This window comes from Dasypus novemcinctus, chromosome 19 (assembly GCF_030445035.2).
Source record: "Dasypus novemcinctus isolate mDasNov1 chromosome 19, mDasNov1.1.hap2, whole genome shotgun sequence".
NCBI lineage: Eukaryota > Metazoa > Chordata > Mammalia > Cingulata > Dasypodidae > Dasypus > Dasypus novemcinctus.
Window position 1 is genome coordinate 46,178,213 of NC_080691.1, and position 20,916 is coordinate 46,199,128.

Consider the following 20,916-nt stretch of genomic DNA (forward strand, 5'->3'; position numbering starts at 1 on the left):
TGGAGTTATGGGCAGGACACCTCTGAGTCCTGGAACAAAATACATGGTCTCTGTCCTGAGCCAAGTGAGCAGAGGAAGGGCCAGGATGCAGGGTGATTCCAGCATCACCACTGGGACCCCCTGGGCACATCCAGGACAGGACCTAATTTCATCTCACAAGCAGGCATGTCATTTTCCTTGGGAAATGCAGACAGACATTTCCTGTGAGTGCTGCCCTGGACTGGCCTGCTGAAGACAAGGCCAGGACAAGGTCTGAGGGTGCAGATGGGACCAGATACAGGAGACTGGCAGGTGGAAAGGATCTGAGGGAATGGCCACAGGGAATGTACAGGGGCTGCCCCTCCCTTCTCTGTGTCCCTGGGGACCGAGCCCTTCCATGAAAGACATAAGACTCCCTCATCAGCATCCTCTGAGCTAGGGCTGATTTGCATAACCAAAAGTTCCCTCAGCCAGGGTACAAGAGAGGCCTGGGGAAATCAGCTGGTCTGCTGGGACTCAGGGAGAGGATCCGGGGGCTCCGCCATCATGGCCAGGACCGCTCTCCTCCTCACCCTCCTTGCTCACTGCACAGGTGCTGCTACCCAGGGTATCACCCACCACTCAGTGCATTGCTCATGGAGCTCCGAGCCCCAGAGGATGTTGCTTCTGCCAAGGGAGGGGGCTGGTTACTGTATTTTGATCAAAGGCTCCATCCATCAGTGTAGCCCCTGGCAGATGTGAGGGCACAGAGTCAGGTCACAGAATTCTTGCACTCAACCAGGCCACACAGGAGGGAAATCTCCTGGGGATGAGCCCTTCACAGCCAGCAAACCTCTCCTTTTCTCTCTTGCAGGTTCCGTGGCCTCCAACGAGCTGACCCAGCCACGCTCGGTGTCAGTGGCCCTGGGGCAGACGGCCAGACTCAGCTGTGGGGGAGACAACATTGGAGATAGTTATGTGCACTGGTACCAGCAGAAGGCAGGCCAGGCCCCTTTGCTGGTCATCTACAAGGATAGTGAACGACCCTCGGGGATCCCTGACCGATTCTCTGGAGCCAACTCAGGGAACACGGCCACCCTGACCATCACCGGGGCTGAGGCTGGGGACGAGGCTGACTATTACTGTCAGGCATTGGGTAGTAGCAGCAGTGCTGCTCACAGTGACACAGGCAGATGGGGAAGTGAGACAAAAACCTGCTTCCCCTTTCTGTGTCTCACTCTCCTTAAACTCCAGGAGTTCTGAGCACAAATACTGGGCAGGTCTGCCCTCTGCACACAAGTCTGAGATGGTCCAGGCCACCCAGGCTGCCCAGACTCCCCCTATCCTTTGAGTTCAGGACAGGTCAGTGAGTCTGAGGAGCGCTGGGCAAAGCAGGGCTGCTTCACCCTGGGAGACCCTAAACAGGGCAGGACCAGAGGGCAGGGCTCGGGGACCACACATCACATGTTGGGAAAGGGGAAGGAGGGGAGGTGATGGGGGTGTTACCTACACCTACCTGAGGGTCTCCTGCCCCAGGTCAACAAGAAAGGTGATGGGGGCTTGAACTCACCTGTGACTAACCCTTCACTTCCCAGAGGCACTGTCCTGGAGGCCAAAAAGAGCTGCACAGCAGCAGCTGAGATCATGTGAAAATTACCTGGAAGTTCCTCCTCACCACACCTGAGAATTCAACACTCTTGCCCCAGAAAGTTCACCTAGAAGCAAGGTCACTTCAGGTCTGAAATTGGTTTAAATGCTGGCCTTCTTGTGGTTTGTCACTACTATTTAACATCCTCCATCAGAGCAGACCCTTTCTGAGGGCACTGGCCCAGCTCTGCCCCCACCCCATAAACACTGCTATAGAGGTCTTTCATCTTCTTTCCCTTTAGCAGCTCCAGTCACCTTTTCTGTGACTCTCCCAATTCCAGATTAGGGAGCTGCCTGCCTGTCATTGTTTCAATTATGAACTGTATACAGAGTATCGACCAGGCTTTAGTTCTTTCAGTATAATTATTTTTATTAAATGATTTTTTGCATTAATTATTTCTGTAAACCAATTGTAAATACTCATCTTTAGCAAAGACCACATGACCAAAATGGCATCCACAAGAATGAGCCTATTTTCCTTCCACAAAATAAGTTTCCAGATAGATGGGGGTTGTATTCCAGATCCTCATCAAATTATTTGGGATGCAGGATTTTTCTAATTCTATCTGCTATGTACCATTCTGGCATTGCATTCATTAGTGTTGACTTCTGATCTCACAATAGCTGCTGTAGCTCCACAATCACACATCATATTCAAAAGGACATTTTTGCAAAAATCCAGTCTCCTTCTTCCTCCAAAGGAACAAAATTTAACTGAGAACTCCAGCAGATTGGCCCTTTTAAACCACTGGACAGCATTTTGTCACATGGTTAATTGTGACTTCAAAGGACCTGGGAGAAGCAATGTTAGGATTTTAAACACCAAGAGGAGATGATGTACAGGTAGAAGTGGTTCAGGATAGGCCTACCAGGTGGCTCTGCAAACCAGGTGTTTCCACCACACAGCTCCCCACCTCCTCTGCAGAAGTTTGGAAACTCCCAGGGAGCAGGGGCCTGGTCTTTTCACTGCTCAATTCTCAAAACTTGGAACTGGAGCCACAGCAATAAGTTAGGGGGATGCTCCACAAGAGTCAATGCCTTACCCTGATTCCTCCAGGAGCAAGCCCTGACCACCCCCATGACCAGTCCCCACCCAGATATATGTGCTGGAGCCTCAGTTTGGCCTGCCACCTCTTCCTCCAAATGGGATTGTGCCTATTGTCATGGCAACTGAGCCCCTCATTCCTGGTCTTGAGTCAGGTGGGCAAAGTAAAGAGGAGTCCCTCTTCCCTTGGGGACTGAAGTCCATGGACCAGGAAATCTCAGCCCTTGGCCGGAGGTTGTGAATCTCCACCTCGTAAAGGACACTTCCTGTGCCTCCAACAGCCAGTGCACTGCGCCCACAAGGGAGTGGTAAGAGTAACCTGGTAAAGCCACCTGGAGGCTGGGTAGGCAACGTGCATGGGGGGAGGGGGGCTCTAACATGCAACAAACGTTAGTGGCACTGACCTCAGACTTGAAAGAGAAGGTGACCTTCTTTCTCTGCAGTTGTGTCATCAATGTGGATGTATGAGTTCACATTGGCTCCCCGTATCTCACATTTAGTTCTTGGAGATGGTGCATACCTCTTTCCCCAAGACAGTTTGGTTTCCCCTCTCTGCCTTCGCCAATCATGCTAAATCCCTGTAACTGTCCGTAAACACCCTGTCACCCTCTTGTCCCCCATTTTTCACCTGATTCCCCTTTGCTTCTGAGACCTGGCCTGTCCTACAGACACAGCTGTTCCTCACTTCTCTGAAAGCACCAACTACAGCCCCCTGGACCTGCCCTTTGTCTCTGCAGGATCAATTGTCAAATTATATTCATCTTGTTTTTCAAGTCCTTCAAACATAGCAGTTGTTTGATGAGCTTTGTTGACTTCATTAATTCAATTAAGTTACTTGAATTTCTCTATCAACTAAAGGCAGCCTAATTAAAATAATAATTCCTGGAGTTGTCCTTGGGGTTTGCATTCTAATTACATTCACTATTACACTAGAAATCACCTGAACTCTACTTTGCTTTGACCCCTTATTAGAAATCCTGATGCGAAACACTTAAGACCTGCCCCAAGAGGTCACAGCCAAGACTAAAAAAAAACCACAAAAACAGTGCGTCAGTGATTCTTCAAAAGTCCATGTGCACCAAGCAAAGAGGAGTTTTAGTCTAGCTCTCCGCTCAGGAGCCCTGTTCTCATTGGTGGAGATTTGTCCTCTCTAAACCCCAGTGTTGTCACCTGTACAATGAGGATGAGGAGGTCACTGCATCAGGTTCTAGGTGATCAGAGTAGATGTATTTGAAGCTTCCAAAGCTGGAGATGGGATGAGATCTGCATTTGAACCCTCCACAAATGCTTCTAGACAGGACACCTATGGAGCCCTGGACTGAAACCACCTGTTTCCATTCAGAGCCAGGATCAGGCAGAGGAAATTTTGTGGTGCCAGTATAATCTCATCATCACCACTGAGACTCTCTGGTCACCTGCAGGACAGGTCACCGGACCACTCCACAGCAGAGATTCCTGGTTATCTGAAAACCCAGACAGACATTCCTGCTGAACTCTGCTAGCACCAGACCCCAGGAGTGGAGCCAGGACAAGGTCTGAGGGTGCAGATGTACCTCCAGGGAGAGACTAGCAGGGAGAGGAGAACCCTCTGGGCTGGGAGTGTGGGCTGCAGGGGCAGCCCCTCCCCTCTGTGTCCCTGGGAACTGAGGCTTCTTCTGGAGGACAAAGACCCCCACAACGAATCCCTAAGCTCAGATTAATTTGTATAACCGGGATCACTCTTTAGGCAGGAGATAAGAGAGGCCTCCGGGAATCCATCCCATCTTCAGAGGCCTGGGGAGGAGAAATCTGGGTGCATACATGATTCCCTAGAACCTCTCCTTACCCTCCTGGCTCATTGCACAGGTGCTGGCCCATAAGGTGGCACCCACCAACTCAGTGCCCTGCTCTCAGTCCCTGAGGATGCTGCACTAGCCAATGGAGAGGGCGGGTTTCTGTCATCATTCAGAGGCTCCATCCACCAGCCCAGTCCAATGGCCACTGGGGTGGTGGCTGAAGGGAGCCTGTTCTGTGAGGGCCAAAACTCCCTGCAGCTCAATCCAGGCCAGGCAGGAGGGGAATGTCCTGTGGATGAGTCCCTCATATCCAGCCCACCTCTCCTTTGATCTCCCGCTGACTCCATGGCCTCCTATGATTTGACCCAGCCAAGCTCGCTGTTGGTCACCCTAGAACAGACAACCAGGCTTACCTGTGGGGGAGACAACATTGGTGGTGAAAATGTGCACTGGTGCCAACAGAAGGCAGACCAGGGCCCCTGCTGGTCATCTCTAAGGGTATCTACCAGCCTTCAGGGATCCCTGAGAAGTTCTCTGGCTCCAACTCAGGTTACATGGCCACCCTGATCCTCAGTGGGACCCCAGCCATGGTCAATCCTGATAATTACTGTCAGATGCAGGATAGTGGGATAGCAGTGCTGCTCACAGTGACACAGGCAGGAGGCAAGTGAGGAAAAAACCATTCCCCTATCAGTGTCTCACTCCTCCTACAGCCCCAGGACATCTTTCAGAAAAGTGAGCCCAGACTGCCATGTGCTCCCCACTCTCTCTTTTCCCTTCCATTCAGCAAGTCTGAGGAGCCTTGGGGAAAGTAATTCTGTGTCAAGATCATGACACCAGACAGTCCAAATACAAGAGCTTCATACGGTGCTCAGGAACACACAGTCCATGTTAAGGACATGGTACTGAGGCAGCATCCAGGAGACTTGGTAACCCCATAGCCCAGTGTCCTCAACAGTCATAAAATACAAAGGAGCTGCTCTGATGACCCCTTGTGACCCAGTCACTGCCCAGGGAGTCACTCCTGGGGTCCATGAGTTCTGCTAAGCAGCTGCCTGGGATAGCTGAAAATTTGTTACCTGGAAATTTCCCCTTTACCACACCCGACCTCACATTCCTCCATCCCCAAATTTCCCACTTGGGAGTCATGTCAAGTCTTATCTGATATGGTTTTGCAACCCAGCACTCAGAAATTGGCCCCCCTTTTTCACATATTCTATAACACACTCCCCAATAAGGCCCTGATGTAGCCCTCCCACCCCACATCTCTACATTACCTCTTTACACTTCTTTTTTTCTTTTTCTTTTTTCTTTTTTTTTTTTGCAAATTATAAGGAAGTTTTTATTGGAATTTGTACAGAAGAGAAATGCTCATTTGTCGAAAAGGGATCCTGGCTTGGGCTGGGTGGTGGTAGCAGGACTGAGCCCCCTCCATGGGGGGTCCAGGGTCAAGCTCTTAATGAATGTAGCAAATAGGCCTGGAGGCTGGGTGGGGTGTGGATGGCAGCCCAGGTGCAGGAAATCTCTTTTGGCATCTTCTTTCCTTTATGCTGTTGTTGTAAAAACCAGAACTGGAGAAACTTTGGGGGAAGACATCTCCTGCAAGTATTGTTGTTGGGTATGGTACAGTCTGGGTATGAAAATCCAAGGTGACAAATGGGTCAGTCTGAATGGGGGTGGGGGCAGAATGTGGTCAGTCATCCTTGTCCCCACATCCCATGTCAGTCCTTGAAGGCACAGCAGCACAGGCCCAAGGTAGCCCCTCCGGTGGCTGGAGCTGGATTGTGGTGCCTTGCTAACCTTTGGTCAACTAGACCCCCAGTTACCCCTCAACCAAGGACTGGAGGGGCCTCCAAAGCCCAAATAGAGCTGCTCAGTCCCACCCTCCCACCCTCGGTGGGTCCTCCTGGGCTGGGACCCTGTCTGCAGGGTGAGGAGACAAGAGCAACCATCTGAGGGGACAGAAGTGGCACCATAATTCCAGGTTTGAGGGAACAGGGTGCAGGCTGGCTCTGTGCCAGCCTTGGAACTGGCTCCAGCTCTTGCCTTGAGACAGGGATGGGGAGGAGACATCCCCTGCAGATGCCCCTGTCCCACCACCTCAAGGTCACGCTGTTCCTGGGCCCCCACTTAACCTGTGTAGCATCTTGTACCACAAAGATCCAGCAGACTCCTGCCCAGGGCAAGGGCCCAGCCCGGGCGGCAAGGGGTCAGGGGCAGCCCAGGAAAGGGAGCAAAGAAAAGCTCTGCCCCAGGGCAGGGAACAGTTCTTACCAGGGTCCAGGCCATGAACCCAGAGCTCAGGAAACCTCAAAGTCAGGGCCCCATCCTGGCCAGGCCTATACAGGTAGGGAATGGATCTGGAATGGGTGCCAGGTAAGGTAGCAGCCTCCCCCCCCAAATTTAGTCCTTCCCACCCATGTGCCCACCACCTTCATGGTGGGGTTATAGAAGTGGCCGCCAGGCCTGGGAACAGGTAATGATGGTAGTGATGAGGACGGGAACACTGATGGTAGTCAAGATGGCCATGGTGCCTGTGGTGGGGTGCACCAGTGTTGTGTTCAGCTGTGGTTGGGTGGGAGCCCCCAGGGGCCAGGGGCACCCCAAGTGGAGGCTTCATGCCCCATCCCCTCAATGCTGAGGTCATGTAGATTTCTCCCAATAGTCCTGAGAGTTTTCAAGGGTTACCTGCTCATAGCAGATGGGGAAACTGAGACAGAATAGGGTGGAAGCAGGGAGGCTTGCTCAGAGAGCATTTTGGGCTTTGAAGACCTCTGTGCTTAGAGACCCTCTACATACAAAGCACTCCACTGTGGGGCGTGGCAGTTACCATGCAGAGTGGAAAGTCAGCTGTTGTCCAGTGGCCACTGCCTCTGGCTTCTCCAAGGCCAGGCTTTCTTCCTCTGATGACTGCCGCGCCCCACGGCTCCAGCTCCAGCCCCAGAACCGACAGGGTGCTGGGCCCACTGCTGGCCAAGCTGGGCCCCAGACTCTACCCTGCAGGGGAGACCTGCGGCTGATCCTTGCCCAGTGCCATCCTCCAGGGCAGTCAGATCGTCCCTCTTCCCCGACAGGCAGGGGCAGGAGGGCCCGGTGTGGTTGATTCTTGGTTTTCCTGCACTTAGGGCTGCCATGCAGACCTGGCGTCAGAGCGAGGGGCTGCAGTGCCCAGGGAGCCGGAGTACAGAGTGAAGAAGCCCAAGGATTCCAACAGCGACCCCAGGAAGCTGCTGGTGCTGCCGCCCCTGCCCGCCAGGCGCAAGCTCCCCTGGCTGCCCCAAGGAGGAAAACAGGCCACAGCGGGCTCAGGGACGGCCCTACGGGGCGCAGCTGGGTCCTACACACCGCGGGGCTCTGTAGCACCATGGGCTCTCTGGGGATAGTTGCGCGGGAAGGGCCCAGGCGTGGTGGGAACCTCCCAGGTGGTGTGGGTGGGCGGGGTCTGCGGTTCGGGTGCGAAGTCGATCAGGGCCAAGGCGTAGGGCAGCAGTGAGGCAAAAGAGGAAAGGGGACGCGTCCTCGGCGAAGGCCAGCAGGCTCCGGTCAGTCCCGGCGCCGGGACTGCCTGGTCCTCTCCGGAGCCCCAACGGGACAGGAAGGCAGTCAACGGGACGGTGGCCACACATTCGAGTAGTCTGGGGAGAAGAGCCGCGTGGGCAGGACCTGCAGGTACTGAATTTTGTCCTCCTGCAGGGGCCGCAAAAGGTAGTGCTGCAGTAGGCCCCACCTCCAGGGCGGAGAGCTCACATTTGCCCGTCCTGTCCAGGGCCACAAAGTCGCCCAGACGGGTGTAGTCAAGGCACCACTGCAACACCACCAGGTCCAGGGGGGACACTGCTCTCCAGGCTGGTCTCAATAGTTGAGGGGCCAGAGGACCATCCACATGCAGTGGTAGGAGAGGGAGGTGATGGAGAAGCAGGTGGCCAGGGTAAGGGTGGAGAAGGTGGAGATGAAGACCTTGCAGAGGCCCTCTTTCTACTCGTAGTCTGGGTGCTGCGAGCACAGCTGCACCGTGGCGTAGGGGGCGATGGGCACCTCCACCTGGAGCATGTGGGTGGCTGCCAGCATGAACATTAGGAACTCCAGTGGCTTCCACTTCTGCTTGGCGCCGACGCTGAGGATATTCCAGGCGTTGGCGAGCAGGGACAGGTCCCAGCACACCAGCCAGCCCATCGCTCTGCGGGCAGCCGCCCCTCCTCAGTCATGGTGCAGGCCGGGGTTAGGAGTGGCTAGGGAATCCTGTGCAGCTAGACCTTGGCTCAGAGCAGCTCCTCTCACACACGGCGTCACCAGCGTCCCCAAGCATCGCGCTTTTTGGCGCCAGGGGGCCGTACTCTGTGCTCAAGCCTGCGGCTCAGGCTGTGGCTCCTGCTCTGCCGGGCCTAGCGCTGAGCGCAGGGGGCCACGGGGCTGTCTGGGGGTACAAGCAGTCGCCAGTGGCCAGCGCAGTCCTCTCCCAGATCCCTGTCCCCAGTTTCCAGCTCCCCGCAGCTGCTCTCAGCTCCTCCCTCCTCCCCTTACAGGCTGGCGGCGCTCCCTGGGCGGCCCGGGCCTCTTTTCCTCTTGTCCTAATAGCGGCTCCAAGGTCAGCTCTGGAGGATGGCCACCATCACCAGCTGAGAGCAGCCTGACTGTCCTTGTCTGTCAAGGTCTCCACTCATTTTCTGCAGAGCACCTCCTCCTGCTCACACTGGGTCGTGTCGAATTCTCTCTCCCACTCTTTCTCTCTTTCTATAGCTGTATAAATGCACACATTATTCTACTAAGTGCAGCATTATTTTCACAAAGGAGAAAACCATCAACCACCTCTCCCATTTCATAGTCACATTTCTTGACCTGCACAGGCATTTCTACTCTAGCTATGTAACAGTGTTACCAATTAGGACACAAAAATATCACCATCACATTTCATAGTGATTTTCTCCTGCCCAGCATTTCTCAACCAGGATTCCTTGGAAGCTTTGGCTGCTGCAAAACATTGCAAAGAGATCCCCAAGAATGGCTTGCGTGCAAACTTCACAACAAGCCCCAGTGATTGCAGGGCAGGCCTGTGGTCAGTGCACACCTTAGGACCATTCATTTAGCACAGCAGGACCGTGGTGACATTCAAATGTATTTAAGATGTGGACATGCAGCGAGGGCCTCCTGCATGGCTCTGGGCCCTGCATGGCACTGAGGGGAGGACAGTGGTTCCTGAAGGCCCTGCCCACTGACTGACAGGCATGGTTGAAGGCCCCTGGCAAAACCAGAAGTTCAAGGAAACTGTTATTCTGAAACTGGAATTTTTTAAAGCAGTTTTATTATGTGAAGCAGAGATATATTCACATACTATTAAATTTGCCCAAAATATACAGTCAGTGACTTTTAGTCAGTGTTGGGCACTCATCACCACAAAAAATTTTAGAACAATTTCATCACTCCAAAAAGAACAACTCCACACCCCTGAGCACTCACCTCTCAACCCCTCTATCTTTCCCCAGCCCTACATAAACCATTTTTCTATTTGATAAATGGATTTATACTTATATTTTATATAAATGGAATCATAAAATATGCAGAACTTTGTGTCTGGTTTCTTTCACTGAGCTAATGTGGGTTTTTTTTTTTTGCCTCATATTAACATCTTGTAACATTAACATACATTTGCTTAGTTTTATGGAATTTTAAATATAAAATATTTACTCAAAACACAATAAAATTAAGCTACTGTCAATAACAGAAAAAAACACAACATTCACAGGTATGTGGAAAGTAAGTAAAGCATTCTTAAACAGTAATGGATCAAAAAATCACAAGGGAAATTAGGAAATACCTAGATAGCTATGTAATTGAAAGCAGTACTTTATTTATTTATTTATTTTTAATTTTTTAATTCATTTTTAAAAAATATTACATTAAAAAAATATGAGGTCCCATTCAACCCCACTGCCCCCACCCCACCACTCCCCCCACAGCAACACTCTCCCCCATCATCATGACATCCATTGCATTTGGTAAGTACATCTCTGGGCATCGCTGCACCTCATGGTCAGTGGTCCGCATCATAGCCCACACTCTCCCACGTTCCATCCAGTGGGTCCTGGGAGGATCTACAGTGTCTGGTAATTGTCCCTGAAGCACCACCCAGGACAACTCCAAGTCCCGAAAACGCCTCCATATCTCATCTCTTCCTCCAATTCCCCGCACCCAGCAGCCACCATGGCCACTTTTCCCATACCAATGCCACATTTTCTCTGTGGACCTTGGATTGGTTGTGTCCATTGCACCTCTATGTCAAGAGGAGGCTTAGATTCCACATGGATATTGGATGCAATCCTCCTGCTTTCAGTTGTAGGCACTCTAGGCTCCATGGTGTGGTGGTTGACATTCTTCAACTCCATGTTAGTTGAGTGGGGTAAGCCCAATAAATCAGAGTGTAGGAGTTGAAGTGAAAGCAGTACTTTACATGTGTAAATGCCTATATTATAGATATGGAGAAAGAACTCAATTTAATAACCTAGGAGCTCACCTTGAGGACCTAGAAAAGAAGAACAATCAGGCCTAATGTTAGGAGAAAGAAGGAAATACTAACGGTTAGAGGGGAGATAAGTGAAAGAGAGACAAGTAAAACAATAGGGAGAATCAAGGAAACTGGAAGCTGGATCTTTGATAGATCAATAAAAACAGTAAGAATGCAATGACATCACGTTGAAAATTTTCTCAATACCACTGCATAGGGATAAACAACAGTTAAAAATCCAAGTATTGGAACCAAGCAGGTTGAGTTTTTAATTGCTGCAAAAACAGAACAACAAAAAAATTGAGGCACATTTGTGGATGTGGATAAATTTAGAGCTGTATTTAATTCTGTAGTAACTTTTGAGTTGAGTGTTCATAAAAATTCGTGACAAAGGATTAGTGAATTTACTTAATTTGGGCAGACATAATAGTTTTGAAACTGATAAACTTCTGCTTCAAAGTCAAATCAATCCCCCTAGAAAGAACCAGTTTTGTTAACTTGGATTCAAATATTAAATAAAGTGAGACTTCGGTATTCTTTTCAGTTGTTGGGAAATTTTAAAAGTGTTTAAACATCATGGATATGTAAATTTACTTTAACAACTGTAAATTTCATGAAACTTTAAAACAGTTCAAATGTTTCCTGTAAAATTTAGTGTCCAAATTGATATGTGCTATATTATACAATTCATTTTAGATGTGAAAGGATGTAAAATAACTCATAATTTTATACTGAACACATGAGGAAATACTATTTTATATATATTGGCATAAGGAAAATATGTTAAGAAAATTTATTTGACTGATAATTTTTATATTTTATTTTGTTTTATTTTTTCCTGCAGTGAGAAGGTATTTAAAGTTCAGATGAGGCTCACACCTTATAGTTATGTGTGGGAGGAAGGGCTGTGGCAAGCCAGGCGCCCTTCCTCCCACAGTTATGAGAGTGGGTCTGATTTACATCCCTGGGCCTGCCCTTCCCCTGGGTGATAACATAGGCTGCAGGAGTCCTGCCCAGCTGGGAACCCAAGACTAGAGCTTTGGCATGTGTGGACCATGTCCCGGATGGCTCCCCTGCTCACCCTGCTCATCCTCTACACAGGTGCTGCCCCCCAGACCCCACCCACAGGTTCAACTCTCCCAGGTCCCTGCACTGGGCCTGCCCCAAGCTCTAGGTTCATCCCAGTCCATCCTAGAAGGGGCATCTGCAGGGAGTGAGCAGAGAGGCCTCATTTCACATCGTCTCTCATGCCTGCATGCTCTGTGGCCTCCTACGTGCTGACACATTCATCTCCCACTCAGGAGAAAGCCTCTGGGATGAATACATTAATTGGTTCCAGCAGAAGCCAAGCCAAGCCCCTGTGCTGCTCATCTATGCAGACAGCAAGCAGGCCTCAGAGATTTCTGACTGATTCTCTGGCTCCAAATCTGGGAACATGGCCACCCTGCCCAGCAGTGTTGTTAAGGCCAGGGATGAGGCTGACTATTATTGTGCCACAGCCCATGCAGTGGGAGGATTCGGCAGTGAGTCACATTGACACAGACAGATGGAAAGTGGGTTAAAATCTACCTGCTCAGGCTGTGTCACATGACTCCCCTCCTCCCTCTGCTACTCACACTGCACAGGACAGAGCCTTCATCTAGACAAGAATCTTTTAGTCCTGCCCCTGCTCTCCCAGGCTGCTCCCTCTGTCTGCCCAGGTCCTGCAGAGGAGACCAGCCCAGTGACACTGTGGAAGATGTGGTCCCCACCCAGACACAGAGCAGATGTGGGGTTGTCATAGCAAACCCCAGCTCATACCTTTCACCCCCAGGATAGACTTGTAGGTTCTCCGGGGACTGGCCTGAGGCCCCTGGAGCCCTTTCAGATAGGATCTGAGAAGTCTCCCAAGACCTCCTGGGAGCATCTGATGAGACCCTCTCATGTCATTCTTCCCTGTTTCTTCCTGGCCACACCTCACGCCACCTGCCCACATCCCCTTCGTATATCAAGTCCTTTATTGTCTCATTGGTAATGAACTCTGGTGCTCCTTTTCATTTATGACTTAAATTTATGTAGTGGATGGTTAAAAAATCAGAGACCAATTAGAGATTGGAAGAAAGAGTTGAATTCATTCATTTAATGTTTCTGTTTGTGGGGAAGGTATCAGGGATGGAACCTAGGAGCTTGTACATGCAAAGCAGGTCCTCAGACACTGAGCCCCACATGCTACCATTCATTCATTTCATTTGCAATGCTTTCAATGTGTCTAACTCTCAAAAAAACCCTTTCACTAATTTATAATTCAAGAATTATTTAAATTGAAAGGTCAGAAATTTATGAAAAGGCGATTCATTATTCTTCACAGAAAAAAAATCCTTCCTTCTGGTTAATTATCAGATCCACCATGTTCACAATCACCTGCAGGGGGCAGTGTTGCCTATAAATTCATGACCAAAAATCAACATCTGGCAGGAAATGGGGCAGAGACATCAACTTTTTCACAGCAAAATCAGAAGCTTCACCTTGAGGGACAGAGGCCTCCACCTCTTTCTGACAGACACTGTGGGGCTGTAATTGTATGTAATTCTCTCACCATTTCCTTTCTCCCAGGACCCATCTTGGCTTCACTGGGAATCATCTAGAGCAGCACCTACTTCACTGCAGCCAATCTACCCAAAACTCTTCCTTCTTGGAAGAAGGAGAGGGACCTGGGGACCCCTGACCAGTGTGAGTTCTCAGGAGTCCACCATGGCCAGGATCCCCTTCCCTGCACAGACCCTGACCGTCAACCCCTAATCACAGGCTCTGCCCTCACAGGAAACTGGCCTGGGATTGATTTGATGGCCAAGGTGCTTATCTGGTGCTGAAGGCCAATAGCCATTTCTCTTCTGTAAGTATAGAAGGTAGAAAGTAGTAGGAAGACATGTATGAAGTGCTGAAATTAGAACATCAAGAAAAGAATTTTATTTCTTGACTGATGAATTCAATAACTCATCTGATTTTCGGTGCTTAGTGGGGCCCCACTTTCAGAAGAACTGAATTACTCATTAAAAATATAGGCAGTATTTAAAGAAAATAGAAATATGTGCTCTAGTTTTCATTATGCTTCATGGAAGAGTGGTTCCACCTCATTAATTTAACATCCTGAAAAGTGCACCCCAGCTACAGGACACTGTGGCCATAACCCGAACTTCATGTTGTCCACACGTGCTCCCTGCTCCAGGTCCTTCCTACCTTGACTTTTCCCTGAATCTAAAGAACAAATGTAGAGCCCATTTTGGGTGCAACCTGGAAAGTTTCTGCTGTATGCAAAATTCTCCCATGTCACCACATCCCATTATACTCAGTGGTTAGAATTGGTCACAATTCCCTTGGTGTTGGGATTTGATCACTGGACTTGGACTCTCCTTAGCAGGACCATTTCTACAGGTGTCTTTTTTCTACAAGATTATCCTTCACAATGATGTGCAAATTCTAATTTGATGTGCCTCTTATCTGGCTCATGGAGATGGTGCCTCTTTCTCTGTTCACAACTCCAGGCCCTCATATCCCCTCTCAGCCCAGACAAGATTTGCTAAAACATTGCAAATGTTCCCACACATGCTGTCTTCTCTATGTTCACACAATTGCCCCTCCCACCCCTGGGTGCTGAGAACCCACCTATCCTTCAGACACAGCTGCCCTTCACTAGCTCTGAAAACAGCCGGCACTATCCCCTGGACAAGAACTTCATCTGTATCAATCCAGTAGCATGTGCCAAATTTATTCTTCATGATTTTCTAGTACCTGGCACACATCACTTTCTCATAAAATTTCATTGTCTGGTTAATTAATTGAAATTAGGTAATACCTCACAAATTTTATCCAGCAAGCGAAGAGAGTGTAAGACAATAAAAATTCCTTGAGGTGTTCACAGGTGTGCAGCCTATTTACATGCCCTGGTAGAGCAGACAGCTCCTGCCCTGTACCTGGCCCTGACCCCACACAGGGGTTTCTCAGGCAAATTCCCTAGGACCTGCCCCAGGAGCTCATAGCCAAGAGCAAGCACTAATCACTCCTCAATGGGCTTTTAAAAACCGCATATGCACTTGGCAAGGAAGGTATTTTATTCAGTCCATGAGAGTCAGAGCTGGGATCAGAGGATTGTGGCCCTCTAAGCCTTGTATTGTCACCTGTAAGATGGAGGTGATGAGGACACTGCCTGCGTTTCTTGGAGGGTCAGAGGAGAGGCTGTATTTAAAGTTCTCCAAGGTGGAGCTGGGACTAGACCCACAATGCATGAACAGGACAGCTCTGGATTTGAGAACAAAAGTAACTGCCTGGGGAGCTGCTGTAGCTCAGTGGTTTAACTCCTGCTACCCAGGCAGGAGGTTCGGGATCATTCTTCAGTACATCTTAAAACAAAGAGAAAAACAAAAAGTATCAGACCCACACCTGAGTTAAAATCAGGCATCACTGTGTGACTCTCCAGCCAACCCCAGGTTAACGATCAGGGTCACGCATGAGCAGGGCCTTCAGGTTAGCTGGGTAATGCAAATGGATGTCCTCTCTGAGCTCTGCTTGAACAGATCAATCTAGAATGAAACCAGAATGAAATCTGAGAGAAAACAATCCCCAGACTCCTGGGGTCAGCAGGGGGAGTAGATTTTCCTGGGCTGTGGGTGAATCTGCAGGGGTCACCCTTCCACTCTCTGTGTCTCTGGGGGGCTGAGTCCTGCTTTGGAAACCTCCCTCTTCAGCCACACTTGAGCTGGGGGTGATTTGCATAACTGGGAGCTCTCTAGAGCCAGGGGATAAGAGGGGCCTGGGGTGCTCCAGCCCCGCTTCAGGGCCTCTGGGAGCAGATCTCCAGACACCTCCACCATGGCCTGGATCCCTCTCCTCCTCACCCTCCTGGCTCACTGCACAGGTGTTGTTGCCAGGTCACACCCACTGTTCAGCCCCCAGGGCTCTGGGCCAAGCCTGGCCCTGCCTCTGAGCTCAGCAGAGTCTGGAGATGGGGGGCTATTCTTGGCAGCCAAGGAAATGGGGCTCTGGGGAAGGGCTGATGGAGCGGGGTGGCCTGTGGGACCATGGGATCCTTGGAACTCAGTCCAGGGAGGCAAGCTGGGGTTCCTGTGTCTCACACCAAGTCTCGTTTCTCTCCTGCAGGCTCCGTGGCCTCCTATGAGCTGACCCAGCCACGCTCAGTGTCTGTGGCCCTGGGACAGACGGCCAAGATCAGCTGTGGGGGAGATGAATTTGGAGAAGAATATGCTTCCTGGTACCAGCAGAAGGCAGGCCAGGCCCCTGCACTAGTCATCTATGAGGATAGCAAACGACCCTCGGGGATCCCTGACCGATTTTCTGGCACCAGCTCTGGGAACACAGCTACCTTGACCATCAGTGGGACCCAGGCCGTGGATGAGGCTGACTATTATTGTGCCTCAGGCCATGGCAGTGGGAGCAGCAGGCAGTTAGTCACAGTGACACAGACAGATGGGGAAGTGGGACAAGAACCTGCCTGCCCAGCCATGCGATGCAGAATGGTGCTTTCTAGTCCTTCCTCTGCCTTTACTTCCCTAAGACATATAGCAACTTCCTATCCATGGCCAGGTGTCAGCTTGTGCCATTATAAACTGATCCGGTCACTTGGACTTATCAATATGGAGCCTCTGAAAAACCATCAGAAAATCAGTTCAACAGCAACACAATGTCCTAGTAGTCAGGGAGAACCCCACTCTGACAGGGCCCTAGTGAGTCCTCAGGAGGGATGGGCAGGGCTGTCTCATTTTCAGGATTCAGCTTCTGTACTGAGCATTTAACATAGGCTTTTCTATCCAGGAAAAAAAAAATAGAATTGAGTCCAGTTTGTGGAATAAACAGATTTGATGTGCAGGTGAAGGGATTCTTGTTTTAAAGAAGTGTTGATAAATAAACATTTAAATGACAAGTGAACGATTCCCCAAGCTTAAATATCTTCCCTCAGATGAGCAAGTGTTTTATCTGGTAACTGGGTTCCAGTAATTTCCTAACCAAAGCTTGACATTAGCCATACATTTATATCCTATGCCTCTGGGAAAGAATTTCCTGGATATATCAGTGTGGTCATGTTGGCACAGGCACTCTAAATTTTCAGAACCACCAAAACATTTCATGCAGGATTAAAAGTGATAATTTAAGAGTTTGGTAAATTTGTAGAGGCTTAAAGATGTAAACAACTCCTTGCACAGGAATGGGAGTTATTGAGACATTTGATGCAGTCTTATGTGAGCTAATTCGAAGCTTTGATAGATACAATGGCCTGAGGGATCCCTCGGAAGTTGTTTGGGGGCAGGTTGCAGTTGGAGAGAACACATGTCTCAGGGTCCCTTGACTGCCTGTGATGGGTGAAGCCTGGCTCTGCCCTGGACCGTGACCTTCCATCTTCTCCCCCCAGTCTCATCCCTCCCACCTCAGATGTTGATCTGAGCTTCCCATGATCCTCTATGGCCTCCCTAATCTCCACAGTCTCCTCCTCCTCCTTTCTCCACCCTGCACCCAGGTCCTACCTGCTGCCAGCTCCCAGGGCCAGAGATACTGTGGGAAGCTGAGGTCTCCACCCAGATATGAGCAAACACGAGGGCATCATAACAAACACTTGCTTGGGTCTTCTGATCCCAGGATAGACTTGTAGGTACCAGGGGACTGCCCTGAGTCCCTGAAGCCCTCAAGGACACAGCTTGGCATGTCTCAGCAAGACCTCCTGGGAGCATCTGGTGAGAAATCCTCTTGTCATTCTATAGTGTTTCCTCCTGGCCACACCTTACTTCACCTCCTCAAATCCCCATAAAAGGATCAAGTACTTTCTGAACTAAGTGATATTGAACGTTGGTGCTCCCTACTATTTTTCAGTTGAATTTAGTTAGTGCATATTCCTAAGAAATTCTCAGGAGCAAATTTGAATCTTGTAGAAAGCATTTCATTCATTCACTTATTCATTCATTTATTACATTTGCAATGCTTATACTGTATCAAAATTTCAAAAAATCTAGCTCACTAATTTATAATACATGGAGTATTTAAATAGAAAATTCAAAAATTTGTGGCTCATTGCAGATCATGCTTCTGTCCATCCTAGTCAAGTCTGCCTGCAGGGGGCAGTGTTTTCAAAAAAGTTAAAAACCAGAAGTCAGCAACCGGCAGGAAATGAGTCTCTTTTTTGACACACTCAGGAACATTTTTGAAGGGCAGATTCTCCAACTCTTTCTGAAAAGACATGAGTTCGTTAGTCAGATGGATGAATATTGAGATAGATAAATAGAAATAAAGATATTTAATTTATGGGGTAAAGCTTCATCCATTTTAATTTCTGATTCTCTTTATATATGCCAGATTTGTACCAGTTCTGTAAAGCACCCAGTGTCCTGCTAAATATCTGTTCTATCTACCATGACAGCTTGATGTCTATTCTTTTTTTTAAAGGTTTATTTTATTTATTTCTCTCCCCTTCCCCACCATTGTCTGCTCGCTGTGCATTTTTCTGCATCCGTTTGCATTATCAGGCGGCACTGGGAAACTGTATCTCTTTTTTGTTGCATCATCTTGCTGTGTCAGCTCTCCATGTGTGCATCACTCCTTGGTGCGCTGTGCTTTTTTCACATGGGGTGGCTCTCCTTACAGGGTGCACTCCTTGCATGTACGGCACCCCTATGTGGGGACACCTCTGTGTGGCACGGCACTCCTTGCATGTGGCAGCACTGTGCATGGGCCAACTCACCACACTGGCCAGGAGGGTCTGGGTTTGAACCCTGGACTTCCTATATGGTAGGTGGATGCTCTGTCAGTTGAGTCATGCCTGCTTCTCCATCTATTCTTCTTGATATAAGATCTCTGGGTGCCTGCTTAAACTCCAACAATCAACATTAGTCAAAAACATAGGAGATGCATTGATACAACCTGATCCTTGCAAATCAAGCCCAAAGAGTCCCTATGAGGTATGCCAGACAATTCATGTTTATATCCATTGCCCAGCACTGGGCCGCATGGTCAATCATGTCTGTCCAGCACCCTCAGTAAACCTGTTTTTGGCTATTAAATGACTATAGCCTATTTTATAAAGTTAGAAGATCAGGTTTTGGGTCTATCCACCAAACTGGGAAACTACACTTCCCCCACTACAAGATTGGAAACTCTACGGGAGCCTAGACCTTGTCTACTTCACTGAGTTCTCAGGCCCTGGGATTTGGAGATCAAACTCAATGATTCTGAATAAATATTAGGATGAGGATGTTCAGCTGTCTGTGTTTTTCACAGCAGTAAACACCACCCCACATTGGTCCTGGAAGCTCAGGCATCAGCACTAGGAGCAAGCCCATGCCCGTGTGTTCCTTACTGCAACACACGGGCACGATCCACAGGACCACCCAGAACCCTGAGACATGTGCAGGTGCTCAGGTCAGCATTGCCTCCTTCTCTTCCAAATGGGACTGTACATATGTGCATGGTTAATTGATTCTCTCGTTCCAGGTCTTTAGGCAGGTGGTGACACTTAAAGCAGAGCAATTCCTCCCCTGGGCCAGCCATCTATGGAATAGGGAATCTTGGATGTGAGAAGGAAGTTCTGAATATCCACCTGGACAAGGACACCTCTGAACCTGCAGCAGCCAATGGAGAGTGGCTACCAGGTGGCAGCAGACCTAGATTGCCACTGTAGGTAGTGATGCAACTGGGTGTCAGGTAGGAATCAAATGTATGCTATAATCCATGGAGAGCAACAGTGCTTCAAAAAATATTCACCGGCAGCGGACTTGGCCCAGTGGTTAGGGCGTCTGTCTACCACATGGGAGGTCTGCGCTTCATACCCTGGGCCTCCTTGACCCATGTGCAGCTGGCCCATGCGCAGTGCTGATGTGCGCAAGGAGTGCCGTGCCATGCAGGGGTGTCCCCCACGAAGGGGAGCCCCACGCGCAAGGAGTGCGCCCCGTAAGGAGAGCCACCTAGCGCGAAAGAAAGTGAAGCCTGCCCAGAAATGGCACCACCCACACGGAGAGCTGACACAACAAAAAGAAACACAGATTCCCATGCTGCTGATAATAACAGAAGAGGACAAAGAAGAACCAGCAAATAGACACAGAGAACAGACAACTGGGGTGGGGGGGTGGAGAGAAATAAATAAATAAATCTTAAAAACAACAACAACAAAAAAAAACAACAAAAAGTATTCACCAAATGCAGTGAATGTGCCACAATGATGAAAGAGGTTGCTGATGTGGGAGGAGTGGGGGGTGGGGGGTGGGGTATGTGGGAACCTCTTATATTTTTAATGTAACATTTTTTTGTGATCTATTTTAAAAATAAGACACTTTAATTTAAAAATGTACAGCAAAGGTTAGTGACACTAACCTCTTACTTGGAGGAGTACTTTCTGTACAGGTTCATTTTTGACACTCATGTAGAAATTCATCCACTTTGAGTGTCTTCTCTCAAGCTCTTGGAGATGGTGCCTCTCTCACTGGATATAGGTCTAGCCATCAGGTTTCCTCCAACCCTTCCCAAGTGTGCATCTCACTTTTCCTGAAAACACCTCCCCTAGGGGCACTGGAACTTATTTTTTTCTGTTTCTATCCTGGAAGCAGGTGCCAAATTTCATTTCCTGTTTCCTAGTGCCTGGCACGCTAGAGTTACACTATACCATTTGTAGGCTTAAATGTGTTTATTTGTTGGTGTGTTTTTGCTTAATACATTTTCTCATGAAGTGAGGGCAATTTCACTACAATAAAATTATAACGGTGTTCCTATTACTCTCATCCTACTTTCCTTTCCTACTCTTAATGAGCAAATAATTCCCACTGAGAAACATTTGACCTCAAGATGGGTATACTGAGGCAAAGCACCTATAACATGTCCCAGCAACTCACAGCCAAGGGTAGAAATGTACAGCAGCTAAATGTATCTTTGCAGAACTTCATGTGCACTGATAAGGAGGAATTTTAATCTGGCCCGCTCGTAGGCCTCCAAAGGTCCCTGCCTCTGACTCTGTCACAAAACAA

At 49.1% G+C, this 20,916-nt stretch overlaps 1 gene segment (V, D, J or C); it reads left to right on the forward strand.

The window, feature by feature from the left end:
- The first annotated feature begins 525 nt into the window (after positions 1 to 525).
- Positions 526 to 5,096, forward strand: LOC131274453 (immunoglobulin lambda variable 3-9-like). The segment is given in 3 exon segments: positions 526 to 571; positions 833 to 1,102; positions 4,975 to 5,096. Coding segments are annotated over 3 exon segments (438 nt in total).
- Positions 5,097 to 20,916: the final 15,820 nt, after the last annotated feature.